Genomic DNA, 23,289 nt, shown 5'->3' with positions numbered 1-23,289 from the left:
GGCTGTAATACTACTGTCTGTACTCCTACTGTCTGTACTCCTACTGGCTGTAATACTACTGTCTGTACTCCGACTGGCTGTACTCCTACTGGATGTAATACTACTGTCTGTACTCCTACTGGCTGTACTCCTACTGGCTGTAATACTACTGTCTGTATTATTGTCTGTACTCCGACTGGCTGTAGTACTACTGGCTGTACTCCTACTGGCTGTAATACTACAGTCTGTATTATTGTCTGTACTCCGTCTGGCTGTAGTACTACAGTCTGTACTATGACTGGCTGTACTCCGACGGGCTGTACTACTACTGTCTGTACTACTGTCTGTGCTACTGCCTGTACTACCGTCTGTACTCCGACTGGCTGTACTCCTACTGGGTGTACTACTACTATCTGTACTACTATTAGCTGTACTCCAGGTACAGTAACTAGTGTTGTTGCTGTGGTAGTTGGGCCAGCTGTGGTTGTAGTTGGGCCAGCTGTGGTAGTTGTTGGGCTGGATGTGGTAGTAGTTGGGATAGCTGTGGTTGTAGTTGGGCTAGCTGTGGTTGTAGTTGGGCTAGATTTGGTTGTAGTTGGGGTAGCTGTGGTAGTTGTTGGTCCAGCGGGGGTAGTTGTTGGTCCATCTGTGGTAGCTATTGGGGCAACTGTGGTTGTTGTTGGTCCAGCTGGGGTAGCTATTGGGGCAGCTGTGGTTGTTGTTGGTCCAGCTGTGTCAGTTGTTGGGGCAGCTGTGGTGGTTGTTGATCCAGCTGTGGTAGCTGTTGCACCAGCGGTGGTAGTTGTTGGGGCAGCTGTGGTAGTTGTTGGTCCAGCTGTGGTAATTGTTGGTCCAACTATGGAAGATGTTGGTCCAGCGGTGGAAGTTGTTGGGGCAGCTGTGGTAGTTTTCTGTACTCCGACTGGCTGTTCTCCTACTGGGTGTACTGTTATTGGCTGTACTCCAGGTACAGTAATTAGTGTTGTTGCTGTGGTATTTGGGCCAGCTGTGGTTGTAGTTGGGCTAGCTGTGGTTGTTGGGCTGGATGTGGTATTTTTTGGGCCAGCTGTGGTAGTTGTTGGGCTAGATGTGGTAGTTGTTGGGCCAGCTGTGGTAGTAGTTGGGATAGATGTGGTAGTTGTTGGGCTAGATGTGGTTGTAGTTGGGCTGGATGTGGTTGTAGTTGGGGTAGATGTGGTTGTAGTTGGGCTGGATGTGGTAGTTGTTGGGCTTGATGTGGTTGTAGTTGGGCTAGATGTGGTAGTTGTTGGGCTAGATGTGGTTGTAGTTGGGCTAGATGTGGTAGTTGTTGGGCTAGATGTGGTTGTAGTTGGGCTAGATGTGGTTGTAGTTGGGCTAGCTGTGGTTGTAGTTGGGCTGGCCGTGGTAGTTGTTGAGCCAGCTGTGGTGATAGTTTGGCCGGCAGTGGTAGTTGTTGCAGCAAATGTGTTGGTTGTTGGGTCGGCTTTGGTTGTTGTTGGGCCAGCTGTTGTAGTTGTTGGTCCAGCTGTGGTAGTTGTCGGTCCAGTGGTGGTAGTTGCTGGGGCAGCTGTGGTAGTTGTTGGGGCAGCTGTGTTTGTTGTGGGGCTTGATGTTGCGGTAGTCGGGCCAGATGTTGTAGTTGTTCGTCCAGCTGTGGTTGTTGTTGGTCCCGTTGTAGTGGTAGTTGCGCTAGCCGTAGTAGTTGAAGGTCCAGCTGTGGTTGTCGTTGCTCCAGTTGTTGTTGGTCGAGTGGTAGTGTTAGTTGGGCTTGCTGTGGTAGTTGTTGGGGCAGCTGTAGTGGTTGTCGGGGCAGCTGTGGTAGTTGTTAGTCTGACGGTGGTAGTTGTGGGGGGAGCTGTGGTTGTTGTGGGGTTTGATTTTGCGGTAGTTGGTCCAGCTGTCATAGATGTAGGTCCAGCCGTGGTAGTTGTTGGTCCATTTATGGTAGTTGTTGGTCCTGCGGTGGTAGTAGTTGGGGCAGCTGTGGTTGTCGTTGGTGCAGCTGTGGTAGTTGTTGATCCAGCTGTGGTAGTTGTTGATCCAGCTGTGGTTGTTGTTGGTCCAGCTGTGGTAGTTGTTGGACCAGCTGTGGTAGTAGTTGGTCCAGCTGTGGTTGTTGAGGGACCAGCTGTGGTAGTTGTTGGTCCTGCTGTGGTAGTAGTTGGAGCAGCTGAGGTAGTAGTTGGTCCAGCTGTGGTAGTTGTTGGTCCATCAGTGGTAGTTGTTGGGGCAGTGGTGGTAGTTGTTGATCCAGCTGTGGTAGTTGTTGATCCAGCTGTGGTTGTTGTTGGTCCAGCTGTGGTAGTTGTTGGACCAGCTGAGGTAGTAGTTGGTCCAGCTGTGGTTGTTGAGGGACCAGCTGTGGTAGATGTTGGTCCATCTGTGGTAGTTGTTGGTCCAGCTGTGGTTGTTGAGGGACCAGCTGTGGTAGATGTTGGTCCAGCTGTGGTAGTAGTTGGGGCAGCTGTGGTAGTTGTTGGTCCAGCGGTGGTAGTTGTTGGGGCAGTGGTGGTAGTTGTTGGGGAAGCTGTGGTTGTTGTTAGTGTTGATGTGGTAGTCGTTGGTCCAGCTGTGGTAGTTGTTGGTCCAGCGGTGGTAGTTGTTGGGGCAGCTGTGGTAGTTGTTGGGGCAGTGGTGGTAGTTGTTGGGGCAGCTGTGGTAGTTGTTTGGGCAGCTGTGGTAGTTGTTGGTACAGCTGTGGTAGTTGTTGGTTCAGCTGTGGTAGTTGTTGGTTCAGCGGTGGTGGTAGTTGGGGCAGCTGTGGTAGTTGAGGGTCCAGTGGTGGTAGTTGTTGGGGCAGCTGTGGTAGTTGTTGGGTTAGCTGTGGTAGTTGTTGGGTTAGCGGTGGTAGTTGTTGGTCCAGCTGTGGTAGTCGTTGGTCCAGCTGTGGTTGATGTTGGTCCAGCTGTGGTAGTCGTTGGTCCAGCTGTGGTGGTTGTTGGTCCAGCGGTGGTAGTTGTTTGGGCAGCGGTGGTCGTAGTTGGGGAAGCTGTGGTTGTTGAGGGTCCAGTGTTGGTAGTTGTTGGGGCCGCGGTGGTAGTTGTTAGTCCAGCGGTGGTAGTTGTTGGTCCAGCTGTGGTTGTTGTTGGTCCTGCAGTGGTAGTTGTTTGGGCAGCTGTGGTAGTTATTGCGGCAGCTGTGGTAGTTGTTGGTTCAGCAGTGGTCGTAGTTGGGGCAGCTGTGGTTGTTGAGGGTCCAGTGGTGGCAGTTGTTGGGGCAGCTGTGGTAGTTGTTGGGGCAGCTGTGGTAGTTGTTGGTCCAGCTGTGGTAGTTGTTGGTCCAGCGGTAGTAGTTGTTGGACCAGCGGTGGTAGTTGTTGGTCCTGCTGTGGTAGTAGTTGGGGCAGCTGTGGTAGTCGTTGGTCCAGCTGTGGTAGTTGTTGGTCCAGCGGTGGTAGTTGTTGGTCCATCAGTGGTAGTTGTTGGGGCAGCTGTGGCAGTAGTTGGGGCAGCTGTGGTAGTTGTTGGTCCAGCTGTGGTAGTTGTTGGTCCATCAGTGGTAGTTGTTGGGGCAGCTGTGGCAGTAGTTGGGGCAGCTGTGGTAGTTGTTGGACCAGCTGTGGTAGATGTTGCTCCAGCTGTGGTAGTTGTTGGTCCTGCTGTGGTAGTAGTTGGGGCAGCTGTGGTAGTCGTTGGTCCAGCTGTGGTAGTTGTTGGTCCAGCGGTGGTAGTTGTTGGTCCAGCTGTGGTAGTTGTTGGGGCAGCTGTGGTAGTTGTTGGTTCAGTGGTGGTTGTAGATGGGGAAGGTGTGGTTGTTGTTGGTAATGATGTGGTAGTAGTTGGGGCAGTTGTGGTAGTTGTAGGGGCAGCCGTGGTAGTTGTTTGGGCAGCTGTGGTAGTTGTTGGTTCAGCGGTGGTTGTAGTTGGGGAAACTGTGGTTGTTGTTGATCCAGCTGTGGTTGTTGTTGGGGCAGCTGTGGTAGTTGTTGGGGCAGTTGTGGTAGTTGTTGGGGCAGCTGTGGTAGTTGTTTGGGCAGCTGTGGTAGTTGTTGGTTCAGCGGTGGTAGTTGTTGGGGCAGCTGTGGTAGTAGTTGGGGCAGCTGTGGTAGTCGTTGGTCCAGCGGTGGTAGTTGTTGGGGCCGCGGTGGTCGTAGTTGGGGAAGCTGTGGTACTTGTTGGTCCAGCTGTGCTAGTTGTTGGTCCTGCGGTGCTAGTTGTTGGGGCAGCTGTGGTAGTAGTTGGGGCAGCGGTGGTAGTTGTTGGTCCAGCGGTGGTAGTAGTTGGTTCAGCGGTGGTTGTAGTTGGGGAAGCTGTGGTGGTTGTTGTTGGGGCAGCTGTGGTAGTTGTTGGGGCAGTGGTGGTAGTTGTTGGGGCAGTTGTGGTAGTAGTTGGGGCAGCTGTGGTAGATGTTGCTCCAGCTGTGGTAGTTGTTGGTCCTGCTGTGGTAGTAGTTGGGGCAGCTGTGGTAGTCGTTGGTCCAGCTGTGGTAGTTGTTGGTCCAGCGGTGGTAGTTGTTGGTCCAGCTGTGGTAGTTGTTGGTCCAGCTGTGGTAGTTGTTGGGGCAGCTGTGGTAGTTGTTGGTTCAGCGGTGGTTGTAGATGGGGAAGCTGTGGTTGTTGTTGGTAATGATGTGGTAGTAGTTGGGGCAGTTGTGGTAGTTGTAGGGGCAGCCGTGGTAGTTGTTTGGGCAGCTGTGGTAGTTGTTGGTTCAGCGGTGGTTGTAGTTGGGGAAGCTGTGGTTGTTGTTGGGGCAGCTGTGGTAGTTGTTGGGGCAGCTGTGGTAGTTGTTAGTCCAGCGGTGGTAGTTGTTGGTCCAGTGGTGGTAGTTGTTGGTCCAGCAATGGTAGTTGTTGGGGCAGCTGTGGTAGTTGTTGGACCAGCTGTGGTAGTTGTTTGTCCAGCTGTGGTAGTTGTTGGTCCAGCGGGGGTTGTTGTTGGTCCAGCGGTGGTAGTTGTTGGACCAGCGATGGTAGTTGTTGGTCCAGCTGTGGTAGTTGTTGGTCCAGCGGTGGTAGTTGTTTGGGCAGCTGTGGTAGTTATTGGGGCAGCTGTGGTAGTTGTTGGTTCAGCGGTGGTTGTAGTTGGCGATGCTGTGGTTGTTGTTGGGGCAGCTGTGGTTGTTGTTGGGGCAGTGGTGGTAGTTGTTGGGGTATCTTTGGTAGTTGTTAGTCCAGTGGTGGTGGTTCTTGGTCCAGTGGTGGTAGTTGTTGGTCCAGCAGTGGTCGTTGTTGGGGCAGCTGTGGTAGTTGTTGGGGCAGCTGTGGTTGTTGTTGGGTCAGCTGTGGTTGTTGTTGGTCCAGTGGTGGCAGTTGTTGGGGCAGCTGTGGTAGTTGTTGGTCCAGCTATGGTAGTTGTTGGGGCAGCTGTGGTAGTTGTTGGGGCAGCTGTGGTAGTTGTTGGGGCAGCTGTGGTAGTTGTTAGTCCAGCGGTGGTAGTTGTTGGTCCAGCTGTGGTAGTTGTTGGGGCAGCTGTGGTAGTTTTTTGGGCAGCTGTGGTAGTTGTTGTTTCAGTGGTGGTCGTAGTTGGGGCAGCTGTGGTTGTTGAGGGTCCAGTGGTGGTAGTTGTTGGGGCCGCGGTGGTAGTTGTTTGGTCAGCTGTGGTAGTTGTTAGTCCAGCGGTGGTAGTTGTGGGTCCAGCTGTGGTAGTTGTTTGGCCAGCTGTGGTAGGTGTTGGTCCTGCGGTGGTAGTTGTTGGGGCAGCTGTGGTAGTAGTTGGGGCAGCTGTGGTAGTCGTTGGTCCAGCTGTGGTAGTTGTTGGTCCAGCGGTGGTAGTTGTTGGGGCAGCTGTGGTAGTTGTTGGGGCAGCTGTGGTAGTTGTTGGGGCAGCTGTGGTAGTTGTTAGTCCAGCGGTGGTAGTTGTTGGTCCAGCTGTGGTAGTTGTTGGGGCAGCTGTGGTAGTTTTTTGGGCAGCTGTGGTAGTTGTTGTTTCAGTGGTGGTCGTAGTTGGGGCAGCTGTGGTTGTTGAGGGTCCAGTGGTGGTAGTTGTTGGGGCCGCGGTGGTAGTTGTTTGGTCAGCTGTGGTAGTTGTTAGTCCAGCGGTGGTAGTTGTGGGTCCAGCTGTGGTAGTTGTTTGGCCAGCTGTGGTAGGTGTTGGTCCTGCGGTGGTAGTTGTTGGGGCAGCTGTGGTAGTAGTTGGGGCAGCTGTGGTAGTCGTTGGTCCAGCTGTGGTAGTTGTTGGTCCAGCGGTGGTAGTTGTTGGGGCAGCTGTGGTAGTTGTTGGTTCAGCGGTGGTTGTAGTTCGTTCAGCGGTGGTAGTTGTTGGTCCAGCAGTGGTAGTGGTCGGGGCAGCTGTGGTAGTTGTTGGTCCAGCTGTGGTAGTTGTTGGTCCAGCTGTGGTAGTTGTTGGGGCAGCTGTGGTAGTAGTTGGTCCAGCTGTGGTAGTTGTTGGGGCAGCTGTGGTAGTTGTTGGGGCAGCTGTGGTAGTTGTTGGTCCAGCTGTGGTAGTTGTTGGTTCCTCAGTGGTAGTTGTTGGGGCAGCTGTGGTAGTTGTTGGGGCAGCTGTGGTAGTTGTTGGTCCAGCTGTGGTAGTTGTTGGACCTGCTGTGGTAGATGTTGGTCCATCAGTGGTAGTTGTTGGGGCAGCGGTGGTAGTTGTTGGTCCAGCGGTGGTAGTTGTTGGGGCAGCTGTGGTAGTCGTTGGGGTAGCTGTGGTAGTTGTTGGTCCAGCTGTGGTAGTTGTTGGACCAGCTGTGGTAGATGTTGGTCCAGCTGTGGTAGTTGTTGGTCCTGCTGTGTTAGTAGTTGGGGCAGCTGTGGTAGTCGTTGGTCCAGCTGTGGTAGTTGTTGGTCCAGCGGTGGTAGTTGTTGGTCCAGCTGTGGTAGTTGTTGGGGCAGCTGTGGTAGTTGTTGGTTCAGCGGTGGTTGTAGATGGGGAAGCTGTGGTAGTTGTTGGTTCAGCGGTGGTTGTAGATGGGGAAGCTGTGGTTGTTTTTGGTATTGATGTGGTAGTAGTTGTGGCAGCTGTGGTAGACGTTGGTCCAGCTGTGCTAGATGTTGGTCCAGCTGTGGTAGTTGTTGGTCCAGCTGTGGTAGTAGTTGGGGCAGCTGTGGTAGACGTTGGTCCAGCTGTGGTAGTTGTTGGTCCAGCGGTGGTAGTTGTTGGGGCAGCTGTGGTAGTTGTTGGTCCAGCTGTGTAAAATATTGATCAATTCTTTATCATCTTCCTGTATTTTTCTTTTCGTAAATTGTACAGAATAACAAAACCAGCTTAAGAGAGTATCTTACCAAAACACAAGAGAATGACCACAAAGTTTATCGTTGGATTCATTTTCACTGACTCTTATCTGTGAAGAAAATCAGTCATTCAAAACATCAGCATCTGCATATTTGTTGATGATATTCATGATTAAATTATGACTGAAAGTTTAGAGGTTAATCCAAATAACTTGTAAACATGTAATTAATTCCAAACCTCAACATGTGTTTTTTTGTTAATTTCATTCATGATTAAGATATGACTTGTAGTTTAGAGGTTAGTACATATGACCAGTGGACCTCAGTACTTACTGGTTCAGTTGGTTTTAGTAGAGTTTGAATGCTGTCCTGAGGACTGTTGTTCCTTCGCTGCCTTGCTTCTTTAAATCTGCCATTGGCAGGAGCTCACTTTATATCACCTCTGAGATGACTCACATGACTTCAGAGTCAAAGATATTGCATAAAAGAACAAAAGGTTTTAATTTTTTATAAGCATACTGAATACCATCCCCTCCCATTCGACACTGCGTTTCACTGTAATTACAGCTTTGTCTCTGCGATTGGGAGGGGATATTATCAGATCAGTCTGTGGAAACAAAGGAAGAATTCCATTGCACAACCGAGAACGTCTCATTTGTGCATATGACAATAAACACTTTGAAATTAATTGAATTGAATTGAGGTGTCATCAACAGGCTCCACCACTTTGTGGGCTGTTCTGACGGCTCTTCTTGCTCAACTTCACCCTAGAAAGGTATTTGGTCGTCACGTTCTGTTATTCATACGACATTGGTCTCCTCGACCGACAGTTATGTGTCACATCACGTCACTGTTGGATATCATTGTTGACTGTTGATCTTGGTGTGCAGATATAAAGAAATCCACCTCCTCAACAATGTCTGACATTGACCTTGAATGTGGAGTTGTTGTGTCCCTGGAACTTTTTTCAGCCCCTTTGCCCGTGCGACCTGGTGAACGATACATAATGGACACACATACTCATACTACACATAGATTATGGGAATGGGAGCGTTTCTCCGACTTCTTCAGCTCTACAGAACAGAGAGAGAGAGAGAGAGAGAGAGAGAGAGAGAGCGCGAACTTCAGGTTGTGCACCCTATTTATGTACATGTCAAAACCACAAATGCAAAAAAGGGCTTTGTATTATGGACACTCCAAGTTTGCAGCAGTTCATTTATATACATTTATTATATTGCTCCGACGAGGTCTGGTGGTCTCCGTATACAATGAATATATATATATATATACATGTATTTTTATTTTGTTGTTTCAAATAGGCCTTGTGGTCTCTGATATAATAAATATTTTATATATATATACACACGTGGACAAAATTGTTGGTACCCCTCTGTTAATGAAAGAAAAACCCACAATGGTCACTGAAATAACTTGAAACTGACAAAAGTAATAATAAATAAAAATCTACTGAAAATTAACCAATGAAAATCAGACATTGCTTTTGAATTATGGTTCAACAGAATAATTTAAAAAAACAAACTAATGAAACAGGCCTGGACAAAAATGATGGTACCCTTAACTTAATATTTTGTTGCACAACCTTTTGAGGCAATCACTGCAATCAAACTATTTTTGTAACTGTCAATGAGACTTCTGCACCTGTCAACAGGTATTTTGGCCCACTCTTCATTAGCAAACTGCTTCAGTTGTCTCAGGTTTGAAGGGTGCCTCCTCCAGATGGCATGTTTCAGCTCCTTCCACAGATATCCAATAGGATTTAGATCAGGGCTCATAGAAGGCCACTTCAGAATAGTCCAATGTCTTGCTCTTAGCCATTCTTGGGTGTTTTTAGCTGTGTGTTTTGGGTCATTATCTTGTTGGAGGACCCATGACCTGCGACTGAGACCAAGCTTTCTGACACTAGGCAGCACATTTCTCTCCAGAATGCCTTGATAGTCTTGAGATTTCATTGTAACCTGCACAGATTCAAGACACCCTGTGCCAGATGCAGCAAAGCAGCCCCAGAACATAACTGAGCCTCCTCCATGTTTTACAGTAGGGACAGTGTTATTTTCTTGGTATGCTTCATTTTTGCGTCTGTTAACATAGAGCTGATGTGCCTTGCCAAAAAGCTCCAGTTTTGTCTCATCTGTCCATAGGACATTCTCCCAGAAGCTTTGTGGCTTGTCAATATGCATTTTTATGATTTGCTTTCAACAGTGGTGTTCTCCTTGGTCGTCTCCCATGAAGTCCACTTTGGCTCAAACCACTTTGGAGAGAGAGAAATCCGTAACCGCATCACGGAGATTCCTGTTTCCTGTGAGGCCTGGTTGCCTATGTTTTGACTTATCAAAGTTGTTTACCTCTATAGGCGTGGTTCCCAAACGGTCTCTTAGGAGTCTTCTTAAGAAATATTCCTTACGTCGTTCGTAAATGGCGCTGTTCAGAAAGACCTTGCTGAAAACGATTGCTCAGAGATCGAGTTTCCATTTCATGTGCATGAAATATTGCAATCTTTGCGAATAAAACGTTGCTTGAAACACTTATTTAAACACGGGCAAACATACCATAACCTAAACTGATTTGAAAAAAATATAGAAAACTGTAGAGGAGATTGAGGCAATCACATCCTCAATTACATTTGTTATGCGTTCAAATGAGTCTATTGATTTTCTGTTTACAAAGGTGTCTTACTTGATTATTTATGAAAATAGACATTTTGAAATTAAAGCTAAATTTTGAATAGTTTATTTAGCTTATTATGTAATACTGTTAATGCTGAGACTGCTTTGACTTTTGTTAACTGTAGGGGTCTGCGTGCCGGCTATCTGCACCGCCTGGCCAGTGTGTGTTTGTCAGTTGAAAAGACGATGGTTGGAAAAAGTCTTTCAACCACTTATTACGTTGGTTCGTTTCTCATAATGTTTTTTTCGTTTCCCTGTATAATTTCCTTAATTAAGAAGGCAGTTTTGTTCATTATTGATTTGTAAAATAAATACAATAGATTTTTGAAGAGACCGGCTTCTAACTGGTGCTGGGCCCAGCACAGCGCCAGAATTAACACAGAGGGAGGAGAAGGCACTTGCGATTATAGGTAAGATCTCCTGTGATGGGATCTCGGGGGGCATCAACCTTAGAAGAGGTGATGCTTGACACGCTCAGGCCAGGCGACAGGCCGGTAGCAACCTCTTTGCCACTTAGAGCCTAATTGTTTGTCAATTTGCAAAGTTCATATATACGCCACAATCGGAATACAATTCTCTGATCCGAATATAATTCCATGCGGAATAGAAGAGGTGGTGTACACTTATTCCGAATGTTCTGGGGTGGGTGTGGCGGCTTTTTAACTTAGAGATAGCATCAGCAGTTGCAGTAGTTTGCAATTGGTCCCTCTGTACTTTTATGCACACTGAACTAGACCGCTGTCCAGGAAAGTGGAATTTTTGCCTCATTCACGTCTTTCTTATAACTCCATAAATAGTCTGTTAACTTATTAACCCAAGTGTGTCCGGTTGCTAAGCGACGTCAACGTCTTTAGCAGACTACTTCTCTGCTGATCAACACCACGAATGGTAATTGTAAAAAGGCACACCGTGTGAAGTTATTGTTTCATTTTCGCAAGGAGCCGTGTATTAAGCGGGATAATGTGTAGAACGTCGCCGGTCAATAACGAAAATAAAACCCTTCAGGGCGATGCAAGACACCTCCGCTTCACGTCGGGGTCCGGTTTGCCCTGTCGCGGCTTATTTTCCCGATAATGACTGGCTTTCTGTACAACATTATTCCTTAAATTTATAGTCCAGATCAACATAATGGTTGTGCGCGAGAGACATACGGACGTACGCTTAGCACTTTTGTAAATGGATTGCATGATAGGAATAGATCTATTCCGATTACAACTCTAATCGGATCAGAAGTGTCCATGTAAACGAGGCTACTGTCAATGTGGCAACTCCATGCGCAATGGGTATTTCTAAAGGTACAGTGGCGGCGACTAGTGTCAGGAGCTGAACCATCACTATGGTAGAGCTAAGAAGGTTCTACGAGCACTTAAGACCCACCTAACCAACAGCAAAGAATGCTTTGGGAAACACGCGAAGAACATAAAGAAGAGGTTACGAATGACGTCGTTAAGAAGCTTTTAAGAAGGTTTTGGGAAACCGTTTGCATCCGTAGCATATTGATGCAAAATAAAACGTCATGTTTTAGTTAAGGATGTTGTCTCGGCTGCTCTTTGTTTGGGCCGTGGGTACAGCAAGGCAAGGTCAGCTCGACTCGCTTCCAATCATTTCAAAAACTTGCAACTTCAAAAAGATATTGTATTTCTTTTACAAAACAAAAATGAACAAAACTGTCTTCTAAATTAAGGAAATTATACTAAGGAACAAATAAACCATTATAAGGAACGAGTGAACGTAATAGGTTATCTAAATACTTTTTTTAACCACCGCCTCTATCCCTTGAGAAGGCTACATCCTCATCCGCCGCAGGACTCACCAGGTGCCAACCAGCGCAGTGCGTCCACCATGCACTGCACGGTTCACGGCCCTGCGATGGAGAGGCTCAGCAGCCGACTCTTCCCACACTTAACTGTCTTGAGCAAGGTGTCGGTATTAGGGGTACTGCTATGAAATGGTTCAGATCCTACCTATCTGATGGAACCCTTTCTGTCAGCCTTGGAGACTTTAAATCCACCTCATCACCTCTATCATGTGGTGTTCCCCAGGGCTCTATTCTTGCACCCAGCCTATTGTCCCTATACATGCTTCCGCTAGGCTCCATTTTCAGAAAATATGGCATCTCATTCCATTGCTATGCTGACGACACACAAATTGACATACCTCTGAAAGGACAAGATTCCACCACTAGAAAGTCTCTTAAACTGTCTGGAGGATGTCAAAGGTTGGATGGCCTTGCATTTTTTGAGCTTCAATGACAGCAAAACGGAGGTCCTATTATTAGGACCAGGTGCTACCTGTAACACCAATGGTATGGACTTAAGCACCCTCGACCCATATGTCAGATACAATATAAGAAGCTTGGGTGTAATACTGGATACTAATCTTACTTTTGGCAAAAAGGTTAAGTCTGTTGTAAAATCAAATTTCTTTCAGTTGAGAAAATAAAATCTTTTCTGACTGTCAGTAAGCATGACCAGTCTGTGTCCAGTAAAGGTAATGATTCTGTGTTCCCCTTGATTGAAAGAAAATTATTAATATCCTGTCCTGGTTGGTCCTGGTCCCCATCGTACTACTCAACCAGACCTTTCCCAGACATTAGGGGTCTCATTTATAAAACTGTGCGTGGGATCGTTACTAAAAATGTGCGTACGCCCAGAAGCCAAGTTTTGCGTGCGCCAAAAAATATTCTGATTAATAAAACCCTGCGTACGCACACCGTACGCAATCTTTGCTTTATAAATCACAGAGTGCCTACAAGTGTGCGCAGCTGAATCAGCTTCACGTTCCGCCCCGCACACGCCCCTTTTTAACCATAAATGGTCAATGCAAATGACCTCATGAATTTGATCTGCATATAAAATAGACTCAGATGCAAGTATTATGTCTTGTCGGAAACAATGGCAGAAGTACTGAGAAAAGCAAAAAAGCAAAATTTCACGGAGGTTGAAGTGGAGACACTTGTGGGTGAGATGAAGGCCCGAAAGGTAGTTTTGTTCGGCGGTCACGGGATTGGGATCGCCAACAACAAAAATCTGAGTGAGTGGCAACATGTTGCTGCAGCAGTGAACTCTGTCAGTAGCACAGAGCGCACAGTCCCAGAATTAAAAAAGACATAGAGTTACATATTTTTATGTAGCCTACCAATAAATCGTTATGGTCCCTAAATACCCTCTCCCTCCGAATCCTGCCATTTGCATGTTCCGCCAGAAGTGCCATATGGTGCAGCAATACCATGGCGCTCAACTCTGCATTTATAGGGTTACGGTAATAAGACTGACCGAGAACACCTTGGATAATCAGTTTGTAATCACCCACGTAAAATGTTCTTGAACATAACCCCTTTTTAATGCCTGATTTCATCATGAAAGTCATGAAAAGCATCAAGAGTAACGGACAACGATTGTGACGAGGAGTGTGGCTTGGTTTTCCACACTTGGGATTTAATTGACATTTGATTATGTGTTTACAGTGTCACATAAAAATATTATGTTATTGAGACGTGTTGGACAGATGCCTTATTCAATGCAGTCGCGCCGTCAGTAGACAGTATGGAGTGACGGGATTAAATATAGAGAATCTTTTTTTATTTCTATTCTAAGGAGATGTTTCTGGAGTTATAACTGAGAAATAACGCAGTTGACTTAAATTGTTCTGATTACATAGATTTAACGCATGATATAGGTTTGAAATTAATTTAATGAAGGGCGATGATGAAACATAATCGTTCTTCTCACTCTGCAATTCTTCCGTCTGACTTCAGTTCACCACCACACCATCTGTGTCGCCAATTCTCCTTTTCCTCTAAACTATGCGTACGCATGGGTCAGAGTTTGCTTAGGACTGCGCACATTTTCCCGTCAAGTTGGTTTTTTATAGATCACAACCTTGGCGTAGAAAGTCTCGTACGCCAATTTCAGCCCCATTTTGTGCGTACGCAACGGTTATAAATGAGAGCCCGGATCTTTGTGTCCCGGGGGCTACATTTTAGGTACATTCTTAATTTCAATCCCTGACTTGTAATCGATCTACCACAAAGCAGAATGCAGGTCTGCAGGCTCTGCACTAGATACAACACATTCTTTATTTGACCTTTTATTTGACTTTATATGAGCGAAGTACCAATACTATTGTGAACGTTGTCAATGTTCACAACATCAACATTGATGTCGTTGCTACACTTTTGATTGAATGCATTGATTGTGCTTAGCCATAACTGCAACTGTGATGAAGGCATATGCTAAAAGTCCCAAATTGTAGTTCCAGCTGAGGAGACACATTGGTTGAGTTTTATTACACAGAATTGTATGACTTTACAATAAAGGTTACAACTTACTTAACTCCATCAATATATTATTTTCAATGGTATTGCACAAGATCCCATAAATAATGGCGATTAAATATATAAATATTAGTCCTGTCAAGCGATTAAAATATTTAATGCGATTAATCGCATTAATGTCATAGTTAATTCACGAAAATGTTTTTTCTATGCCAAATATCCATTAATTTCTTTGTCCCATTAATTGTTCTCATTTTAATGCCCTTATCAACATTGAGATGTGCATCGGCTTAACTTGCATCGCGGTTAATCGCGCGATAAAAAAATTAACGCTGTTAAACGGACAGCACTAATGGATGCATAAAATACTTACAGATGATATCATTACATATAAATAATTAATAAATTATACAAAAATTAGCAACAAGGCATCAGAAAGTTACACTAAATGAAAAGCTTGGTTGTGATTCCAATGAGTGTTACAACAACAAAACTGCATTGGTTCTGAACTGAAGAGGAGAAAGGTCTCAGGCTTCCTGGAATCATGCCTGCTGGCAATATGACTACTGGAACCATGGCAACTGGAACTACTGGTTGTACTCCTACTGGCTGTACTCCTACTGGCTGTACTCCTACTGGCTGTAATACTACTGGCTGTACTCCAACTGGCTGTACTCCTACTGTCTGTAATACTACTGTCTGTACTCCTACTGGCTGTACTCCTACTGGATGTAATACTACTGTCTGTACTCCGACTGGCTGTACTCCTACTGGCTGTAATACTACTGTCTGTATTATTGTCTGTACTCCGACTGGCTGTAGTACTACTGGCTGTACTCCTACTGGCTGTAATACTACTGTCTGTATTATTGTCTGTACTCCGTCTGGCTGTAGTACTACAGTCTGTACTATGACTGGCTGTACTCCGACGGGCTGTACTACTACTGTCTGTACTACTGTCTGTGCTGCTGTCTGTACTACAGTCTGTACTCCTACTGTCTGTACTCCTACTGGGTGCAGTACTACCGTCTGTACTCCGACTGGCTGTACTCCCACTGGGTGTACTACTACTATCTGTACTACTATTGGCTGTAGTCCCACTGTCTGTACTCCTACTGGCTGTAATACTACTGGCTGTACTCCTACTGTCTGTACTCCTACTGGCTGTACTCCTACTGTCTGTACTCCTACTGTCTGTACTCCTACTGGCTGTAATACTACTGTTTGTACTCCGACTGGCTGTACTCCTACTGGATGTAATACTACTGTCTGTACTCCTACTGGCTGTATTCCTACTGACTGTAATACTACTGTCTGTATTATTGTCTGTACTCCGACTGGCTGTAGTAGTACTGGCTGTACTCCTACTGGCTGTAATACTACTGTCTGTATTATTGTCTGTACTCCGTCTGGCTGTAGTACTACAGTCTGTACTATGACTGGCTGTAGTCCGACTGGCTGTATTACTACTGTCTGTACTACAGTCTGTACTATGACTGGCTGTAGTCCGACGGGCTGTAGTACTACTGTCTGTACTACTGTCTGTGCTGCTGTCTGTACCACTGTCTGTACTCCTACTGGCTGTAGTACTACCGTCTGTACTCCGACTGGCTGCACTCCTACTGGGTGTACTACTACTATCTGTACTACTATTGGCTGTACTCCAGGCACAATAACTAATGTTGTTGCTGTGGTAGTTGGGCCAGCTGTGGTAGTTGTTGGGCTAGCTGTGGTAGTTGTTGGGCTAGCTGTGGTTGAAGTTGGGCTAGCTGTGGTTGTAGTTGGGGTAGATGGGCTAGCTGTGGTTGTAGTTGGGCTGGATGTGGTAGTTGTTGGTCCAGCTGTGGTAGTTGTTGGGGCAGCCGTGTTTGTTGTGGGGCTTGATGTTGCGGCAGTTGGGCCAGATGTTGTAGTTGTTGGTCCAGCTGTGGTTGTTGTTGCTCCCGCCGTAGTAGTTGTTGGTCCAGCTGTGGTTGTCGTTGCTCCAGCTGTGGTAGTTGTTGGTCCAGCTGTGGTAGGTGTTGGTCCAACTGTGGAAGATGTTGGTCCAGCGGTGGAAGTTGTTGGGGCAGCTGTGGTAGTTTTCTGTACTCCGACTGGCTGACCTCCTACTGGGTGTACTGTTATTGGCTGTACTCCAGGTACAGTAACTAGTGTTGTTGCTGTGGTATTTGGGCCAGCTGTGGTTGTAGTTGGGCTAGCTGTGGTTGTAGTTGGGCTAGCTGTGGTTGTAGTTGGGCTGGATGTGGTAGTTGTTGAGCCAGCTGTGGTGATAGTTTGGCCGGCAGTGGTAGTTGTTGCAGCAAATGTGTTGGTTGTTGGGTCGGCTTTGGTTGTTGTTGGGCCAGCTGTTGTAGTTGTTGGTCCAGCTGTGGTAGTTGTCGGTCCAGTGGTGGTAGTTGCTGGGGCAGCTGTGGTAGTTGTTGGGGCAGCTGTGTTTGTTGTGGGGCTTGATGTTGCGGTAGTTGGGCCAGATGTTTTAGTTGTTCGTCCAGCTGTGGTTGCTGTTGGTCCCGTTGTAGTGGTAGTTGGGCTAGCTGTAGTGGTAGTTTGGGCAGCTGTGGTTGTTGTTGGTCCAGCTGTGGCAGTTGTTGGGGCAGCTTCGGTAGTTGTTGGTCCAGCTGTGGTAGTTGTTGATCCAGCTGTGGTAGCTATTGGGCTAGCTGTGGTTGTTGTTGGTCCAGCTGTGGTAGTTGTTGTTCCAGCTGTGGTAGTTGTTGGGGAAGCTTTGGTAGTTGTTGGGGCAGCTGTGGTAGTTGTTGGGGCAGCTGTGGTCGTTGTTATTCCAGCTGTGGTCGTTGTTGGTCCAGCTCTGGTTGTTGTGAGGCTTGTTGTTGTGGTAGTTGGGGCAACCGTGGTAGTTGTTGGTCCAGCGGGCGTTTTTGTTGGTCCAGCTGTGGTTGTTGCTGGTCCAGCTGGGGTAGTTGTTGGTCCTACGGTGGTAGTTTTTGGTCCAGCGGAGGTAGTTGTTGGGGCCGCTGTAGTAGTTGGTGGGACAGCTGTGGTAGTTGTTAGTCCCATGGTGGCAGTTGTTCGGGCAGCTGTGGTTGTTGTTGGGCTTGATGGTGCGGTAATTGGGCCTGCCGTGGGAGTTGTTGGTCCAGCTGTGGTTGTTTTCGGTCCAGCTGTAGTGGTAGTTGGGCTAGCTGTGGTAGTTCTTATGCCAGCACTGGTAGTTGTTGGTACAGCAGTGGTAGTTGTTTGGGCGGCTGTGGTTGTTGTGGGGCTTGATGTTGCTGGAGTTTGGCCAGCTGTGGTAGTTGTTGGTCCATTTGTGGTAGTTGTTGGTCCTGCGGTGGTAGTTGTTGAGGTAGCTGTAGTAGTTGTTGGGGCAGCTGTGGTTGTTGTTGGTCCAGCTGTGGTAGTAGTTGGTCCAGCTGTGGTGGTTGTTGGTCCAGCTGTGGTAGTTGTTGGGGCAGCTGCGGTGGTAGTTGGGATTGATGTGGTAGCTGTTGGTTCAGCGGTGGTCGTAGTTGGGGTAGCTTTGGTTGTTGATGGTCCAGTGCTGGCAGTTGTTGGGGCAGCTGTGGTAGTTGTTGGGGCAGCTGTGGTAGTTGTTGGGCTAGCTGTGGTAGTTGTTGGGCTAGCTCTGGTAGTTGTTGGGCTAGCTGTGGTTGTAGTTGGGCTGGATGTGGTAGTTGTTGGTCCAGCTGTGGTAGTTGTTGGGGTAGATGTGGTTGAAGTTGGGCTAGCTGTGGTTGTAGTTGGGGTAGATGGGCTAGCTGTGGTTGTAGTTGGGCTGGATGTGGTAGTTGTTGGTCCAGCTGTGGTAGTTGTTGGGGCAGCCGTGTTTGTTGTGGGGCTTGATGTTGCGGCAGTTGGGCCAGATGTTGTAGTTGTTGGTCCAGCTGTTGTTGTTGTTGGTCCCGCCGTAGTAGTTGTTGGTCCAGCTGTGGTTGTCGTTGCTCCAGCTGTGGTAGTTGTTGGTCCAACTGTGGAAGATGTTGGTCCAGCGGTGGAAGTTGTTGGGGCAGCTGTGGTTTTATGTACTCCGACTGGCTGTGCTCCTACTGGGTGTACTGTTATTGGCTGTACTCCAGGTACATTAACTAGTGTTGTTGCTGTGGTATTAGGGCCAGCTGTGGTTGTAGTTGGGCCAGCTGTGGTTGTAGTTGGGCTAGCTGTGGTTGTAGTTGGGGTAGATGGGGTACTTGTTGGGCTAGCTGTGGTTGTTGTTGGGGTAGATGGGGTACTTGTTTGGCTAGCTGTGGTTGTAGTTGGGCTGGATGTGGTAGTTGTTGAGCCAGCTGTGGTGATAGTTTGGCCGGCAGTGGTAGTTGTTGCAGCAAATGTGTTGGTTGTTGGGTCGGCTTTGGTTGTTGTTGGGCCAGCTGTTGTAGTTGTTGGTCCAGTGGTTGTAGTTGCTGGGGCAGCTGTGGTAGTTGTTGGGGCAGTTGTATTTGTTGTGGGGCTTGATGTTGCGGTAGTTGGGCCAGATGTTGTAGTTGTTCGTCCAGCTGTGGTTGTTGTTGGTCCCGTTGTAGTGGTAGTTGGGCTAGCTGTAGTGGTAGTTTGGGCAGCTGTGGTTGTTGTTGGTCCAGCTGTGGCAGTTGTTGGGGCAGCTTCGGTAGTTGTTGGTCCAGCTGTGGTAGTTGTTGATCCAGCTGTGGTAGCTATTGGGCTAGCTGTGGTTGTTGTTGGTCCAGCTGTGGTAGTTGTTGTTCCAGCTGTGGCAGTTGTTGGGGTAGCTGTGGTAGTTGTTGGTCCAGCTGTGGTAGTTGCTGATCGAGCTGTGGTAGCTGTTGGGGCAACTGTGGTTGTTGTTGGTCCAGCTGTGGTAGTTCTTGGTCCAGCCGTGGTAGTTGTTGGGGCAGCTGTGGTAGTTGTTGGGACAGCTGTGGTAGTTGTTGGGGCAGCTGTGGTAGCTGTTGGTTCAGCGGTGGTCGTAGTTGGGGTAGCTTTGGTTGTTGATGGTCCAGTGCTGGTAGTTGTTGGGACAGCTGTGGTAGTTGTTAGTCCGGCGGTGGTAGATGTTGGTCCAGCGGTGGTAGTTGTTGGACCAGCTGTGGTAGTTGTTGGTACAGCTGTGGTAGTTGTTGGTCCAGCTGTGGTAGTTGTTGGTCCATCAGTGGTATTTGCTGGGGCAATCGTGGTAGCAGTTGGTCCAGCGGTGGTTGTATTTGGGGCAGCTGTGGTTGATGTTGGTCCAGCTGTGGTAGTTGTTGGACCAGCGGTGGTAGTTGTTGGGGCAGCTGCGGTAGTTGTTGGGGCAGCAATGGTAGTTGTTGGGGTAGCTGTGGTAGTTGTTGGACCAGCGGTGGTAGTTGTTGGACCAGCGGTGGTAGTTGTTGGTCCAGCGGTGGTTGTTGTTGGTCCAGCTGAGGTAGTTGTTGTTCCAGCTGTGGCAGTTGTTGGGGTAGCTGTGGTATTTGTTGGTCCAGCTGTGGTAGTTGTTGATCGAGCTGTGGTAGCTGTTGGGGCAACTGTGGTTGTTGTTGGTCCAGCTGTGGTAGTTGTTGGGGCAGCTGTGGTAGTTGTTGGGACAGCTGTGGTAGTTGTTGGGGCAGCTGTGGTAGCTGTTGGTTCAGCGGTGGTCGTAGTTGGGGTAGCTTTGGTTGTTGATGGTCCAGTGCTGGTAGTTGTTGGGACAGCTGTGGTAGTTGTTAGTCCAGCGGTGGTAGATGTTGGTCCAGCGGTGGTAGTTGTTGGACCAGCTGTGGTAGTTGTTGGTCTAGCAGTGGTAGTTGTTGGGGCAGCTGTGGAAGTTGTTTGGGCAGCTGTGGTAGTTGTTGGTCCAGCGGTGGTAGTTGTTGGACCAGCAGTGGTAGTTGTTGGTCCAGCAGAGGTAGTTGTTGGTTCAGCGGTGGTTGTAGTTGGGGAAGCTGTGGTTGTTGTTGGGGCAGCTGTGGTAGTTGTTGGGGCAGCTGCGGTTGTTGTTGGGGCAGCTGTGGTAGTTGTTGGGGCAGTGGTGGTAGTTGTTGGGGCAGCTGTGGTAGTTGTTAGTCCAGTGGTGGTTGTTGTTGCTCCAGCAGTGGTAGTTGTTGGGGCAGCTGTGGTAGTTGTTTTGGCAGCTTTGGTAGTTGTTGGTCCAGCTGTGGTAGTTGTTGGTTCAGCGGTGATAGTTGTTAGTTCAGCGGTGGTAGTTGTTGGTCCAGCGGTGGTAGTTGTTGATCCATCAGTGGTAGTTGTTTGGGCAGCTGTGGTAGTAGTTGGGGCAGCTGTGGTAGTTGTTGGTCCAGCTGTGGTAGTTGTTGGTCCTGCGGTGGAAGTCGTTGGTCCAGCTGTGGTAGTTGTTGGTCCAGCGGTGGTAGTTGTTGGGGCTGCGGTTGTCGTAGTTGGGGCAGCTGTGGTTGTTGAGGGTCCAGTGGTGGTAGTTGTCGGTCCAGCAGTGGTAGTTGTTGGGGCTGCGGTTGTCGTAGTTGGGGCAGCTGTGGTTGTTGAGGGTCCAGCGGTGGTAGTTGTTGGTCCATCAGTGGTAGTTGCTGGGGCAGCTGTGGTAGTAGTTGGGGCAGCTGTGGTAGTTGTTGGTCCAGATGTGGTAGTTGTTGGACCAGCTGTGGTAGATGTTGGTCCAGCTGTGGTAGTTGTTGGTCCTGTGGTGGTAGTTGTTGGGGCAGCTGTGGTAGTCGTTGGGGCAGCTGTGGTAGTCGTTGGGGCAGCTGTGGTAGTTGTTGGTCCAGCGGTGGTAGTTGTTGGGGCAGCTGTGGTAGTTGTTGGACCAGCGGTGGTAGTTGTTGGTCCAGCGGTGGTAGTTGTTGGTCCAGCGGTGGTTGTAGTTGGGGAAGCTGTGGTTGTTGTTGGGGCAGCTGTGGTAGTCGTTGGGGCAGTAGTGGTAGTTGTTGGGGCCGCTGTGGTAGTTGTTAGTCCAGTGGTGGTAGTTGTTGGTCCAGCAGTGGTAGTTGTTGTGGCAGCTGTGGTAGTTGTTGGGGCAGCTGTGGTAGTTGTTGGGGCAGCTGTGGTAGTTGTTGGTCCTGTGGTGGTAGTTGTTGGGGCAGCTGTTGTAGTAGTTGGGGCAGCTGTGGTTGTTGTTAGTCCAGCGGTGGTAGTTGTTGGGGCAGCTGTGGTTGTTGAGGGTCCAGTGGTGGTAGTTGTTGGGGCAGCTGTGGTAATTGTTGGTCCAGTGGTGGTAGTTGTTTGGGCAGCTGTGGTAGTAGATGGGGCAGCTGTGGTAGTCGTTGGTCCAGCTGTGGTAGTTGTTGGTCCAGCGGTGGTTCTAGTTGGGGAAGCTGTGGTTGTTGTTGGGGCAGCTGTGGTAGTTGTTGGTCCAGCTGTGGTAGTTGTTGGTCCAGCAGTGGTAGTTGTTGGGGCAGCTGTGGTAGTTGTTGGTCCAGCAGTGGTAGTTGTTGGGGCAGCTGTGGTAGTTGTTGGGGCAGCTGTGGTAGTTGTTGGGGCAGCTGTGGTAGTTGTTGGGGCAGCTGTGGTAGTTGTTGGTCCTGTGGTGGTAGCTGATGGGGCAGCTGTGGTAGTAGTTGGGGCAGCTGTGGTAGTCGTTGGTCCAGCTGTGGTAGTTGTTTGGGCAGCTGTGGTTGTTGTTAGTCCAGCGGTGGTAGTTGTTGGGGCAGCTGTGGTAGTTGTTGGTCCAGCCGTGGTAGTTGTTGGTCCAGCAGTGGTAGTTGTTGGGGCTGCGGTTGTCGTAGTTGGGGCAGCTGTGGTTGTTGAGGGTCCAGCGGTGGTAGTTGTTGGTCCTGCGGTGGTAGTTGTTGGGGCAGCTGTGGTAGTCGTTGGGGCAGCTGTGGTAGTCGTTGGGGCAGCTGTGGTAGTTGTTGGTCCAGCGGTGGTAGTTGTTGGGGCAGCTGTGGTAGTTGTTGGACCAGCGGTGGTAGTTGTTGGTCCAGCGGTGGTAGTTGTTGGTCCAGCGGTGGTTGTAGTTGGGGAAGCTGTGGTTGTTGTTGGGGCAGCTGTGGTAGTCGTTGGGGCAGTAGTGGTAGTTGTTGGGGCCGCTGTGGTAGTTGTTAGTCCAGTGGTGGTAGTTGTTGGTCCAGCAGTGGTAGTTGTTGTGGCAGCTGTGGTAGTTGTTGGGGCAGCTGTGGTAGTTGTTGGGGCAGCTGTTGTAGTAGTTGGGGCAGCTGTGGTTGTTGTTAGTCCAGCGGTGGTAGTTGTTGGGGCAGCTGTGGTTGTTGAGGGTCCAGTGGTGGTAGTTGTTGGGGCAGCTGTGGTAATTGTTGGTCCAGTGGTGGTAGTTGTTTGGGCAGCTGTGGTAGTAGATGGGGCAGCTGTGGTAGTCGTTGGTCCAGCTGTGGTAGTTGTTGGTCCAGCGGTGGTTGTAGTTGGGGAAGCTGTGGTTGTTGTTGGGGCAGCTGTGGTAGTTGTTGGTCCAGCTGTGGTAGTTGTTGGGGCAGCTGTGGTAGTTGTTGGTCCAGCAGTGGTAGTTGTTGGGGCAGCTGTGGTAGTTGTTGGGGCAGCTGTGGTAGTTGTTGGGGCAGCTGTGGTAGTTGTTGGGGCAGCTGTGGTAGTTGTTGGGGCAGCTGTGGTAGTTGTTGGTCCTGTGGTGGTAGCTGATGGGGCAGCTGTGGTAGTAGTTGGGGCAGCTGTGGTAGTCGTTGGTCCAGCTGTGGTAGTTGTTTGGGCAGCTGTGGTTGTTGTTAGTCCAGCGGTGGTAGTTGTTGGGGCAGCTGTGGTAGTTGTTGGTCCAGCTGTGGTAGTTGTTGGTCCAGTGGTGGTAGTTGTTGGGGCAGCTGTGGTAGTAGTTGGGGCAGCTGTGGTAGTCGTTGGTCCAGCTGTGGTAGTTGTTGGTCCAGCGGTGGTTGTAGTTGGGGAAGCTGTGGTTGTTGTTGGGGCAGCTGTGGTAGTTGTTGCGGCAGTAGTGGTAGTTGTTGGGGAAGCTGTGGTAGTTGTTGGGGCAGTGGTGGTAGTTGTTGGGGCAGCTGTGGTAGTTGTTAGTCCAGTGGTGGTGGTTCTTGGTCCAGTGGTGGTAGTTGTTGGGGCAGCTGTGGTAGTTGTTGGGGCAGCTGTGGTAGTTGTGGTGGTAGCTGATGGGGCAGCTGTGGTAGTAGTTGGGGCAGCTGTGGTAGTCGTTGGTCCAGCTGTGGTAGTTGTTTGGGCAGCTGTGGTTGTTGTTAGTCCAGCGGTGGTAGTTGTTGGGGCAGCTGTGGTAGTTGTTGGTCCAGCTGTGGTAGTTGTTGGTCCAGTGGTGGTAGTTGTTGGGGCAGCTGTGGTAGTAGTTGGGGCAGCTGTGGTAGTCGTTGGTCCAGCTGTGGTAGTTGTTGGTCCAGCGGTGGTTGTAGTTGGGGAAGCTGTGGTTGTTGTTGGGGCAGCTGTGGTAGTTGTTGCGGCAGTAGTGGTAGTTGTTGGGGCAGCTGTGGTAGTTGTTAGTCCAG

The 23,289-nt window shown here is 49.0% G+C and overlaps 1 protein-coding gene across 1 annotated transcript; it reads right to left on the bottom strand.

Moving 5' to 3' along the window:
* Window positions 1–1,193: 1,193 nt before the first annotated feature.
* LOC132451349 (mucin-2-like) lies at window positions 1,194–17,929 on the bottom strand (the record flags this gene model as incomplete). The annotated part of the gene is made up of 5 exons (XM_060043730.1): window positions 1,194–2,954; window positions 3,648–4,112; window positions 5,388–7,000; window positions 16,369–16,750; window positions 17,201–17,929. Coding segments are annotated over 5 exons (4,950 nt in total), but the record flags the coding sequence as incomplete, so codon positions are not given.
* Window positions 17,930–23,289: the final 5,360 nt, after the last annotated feature.

This window comes from Gadus macrocephalus, chromosome 22, assembly GCF_031168955.1.
Source record: "Gadus macrocephalus chromosome 22, ASM3116895v1".
In the NCBI taxonomy this organism is placed as follows: domain Eukaryota; kingdom Metazoa; phylum Chordata; class Actinopteri; order Gadiformes; family Gadidae; genus Gadus; species Gadus macrocephalus.
This window is presented reverse-complemented; position numbering and strand designations above follow the sequence as displayed.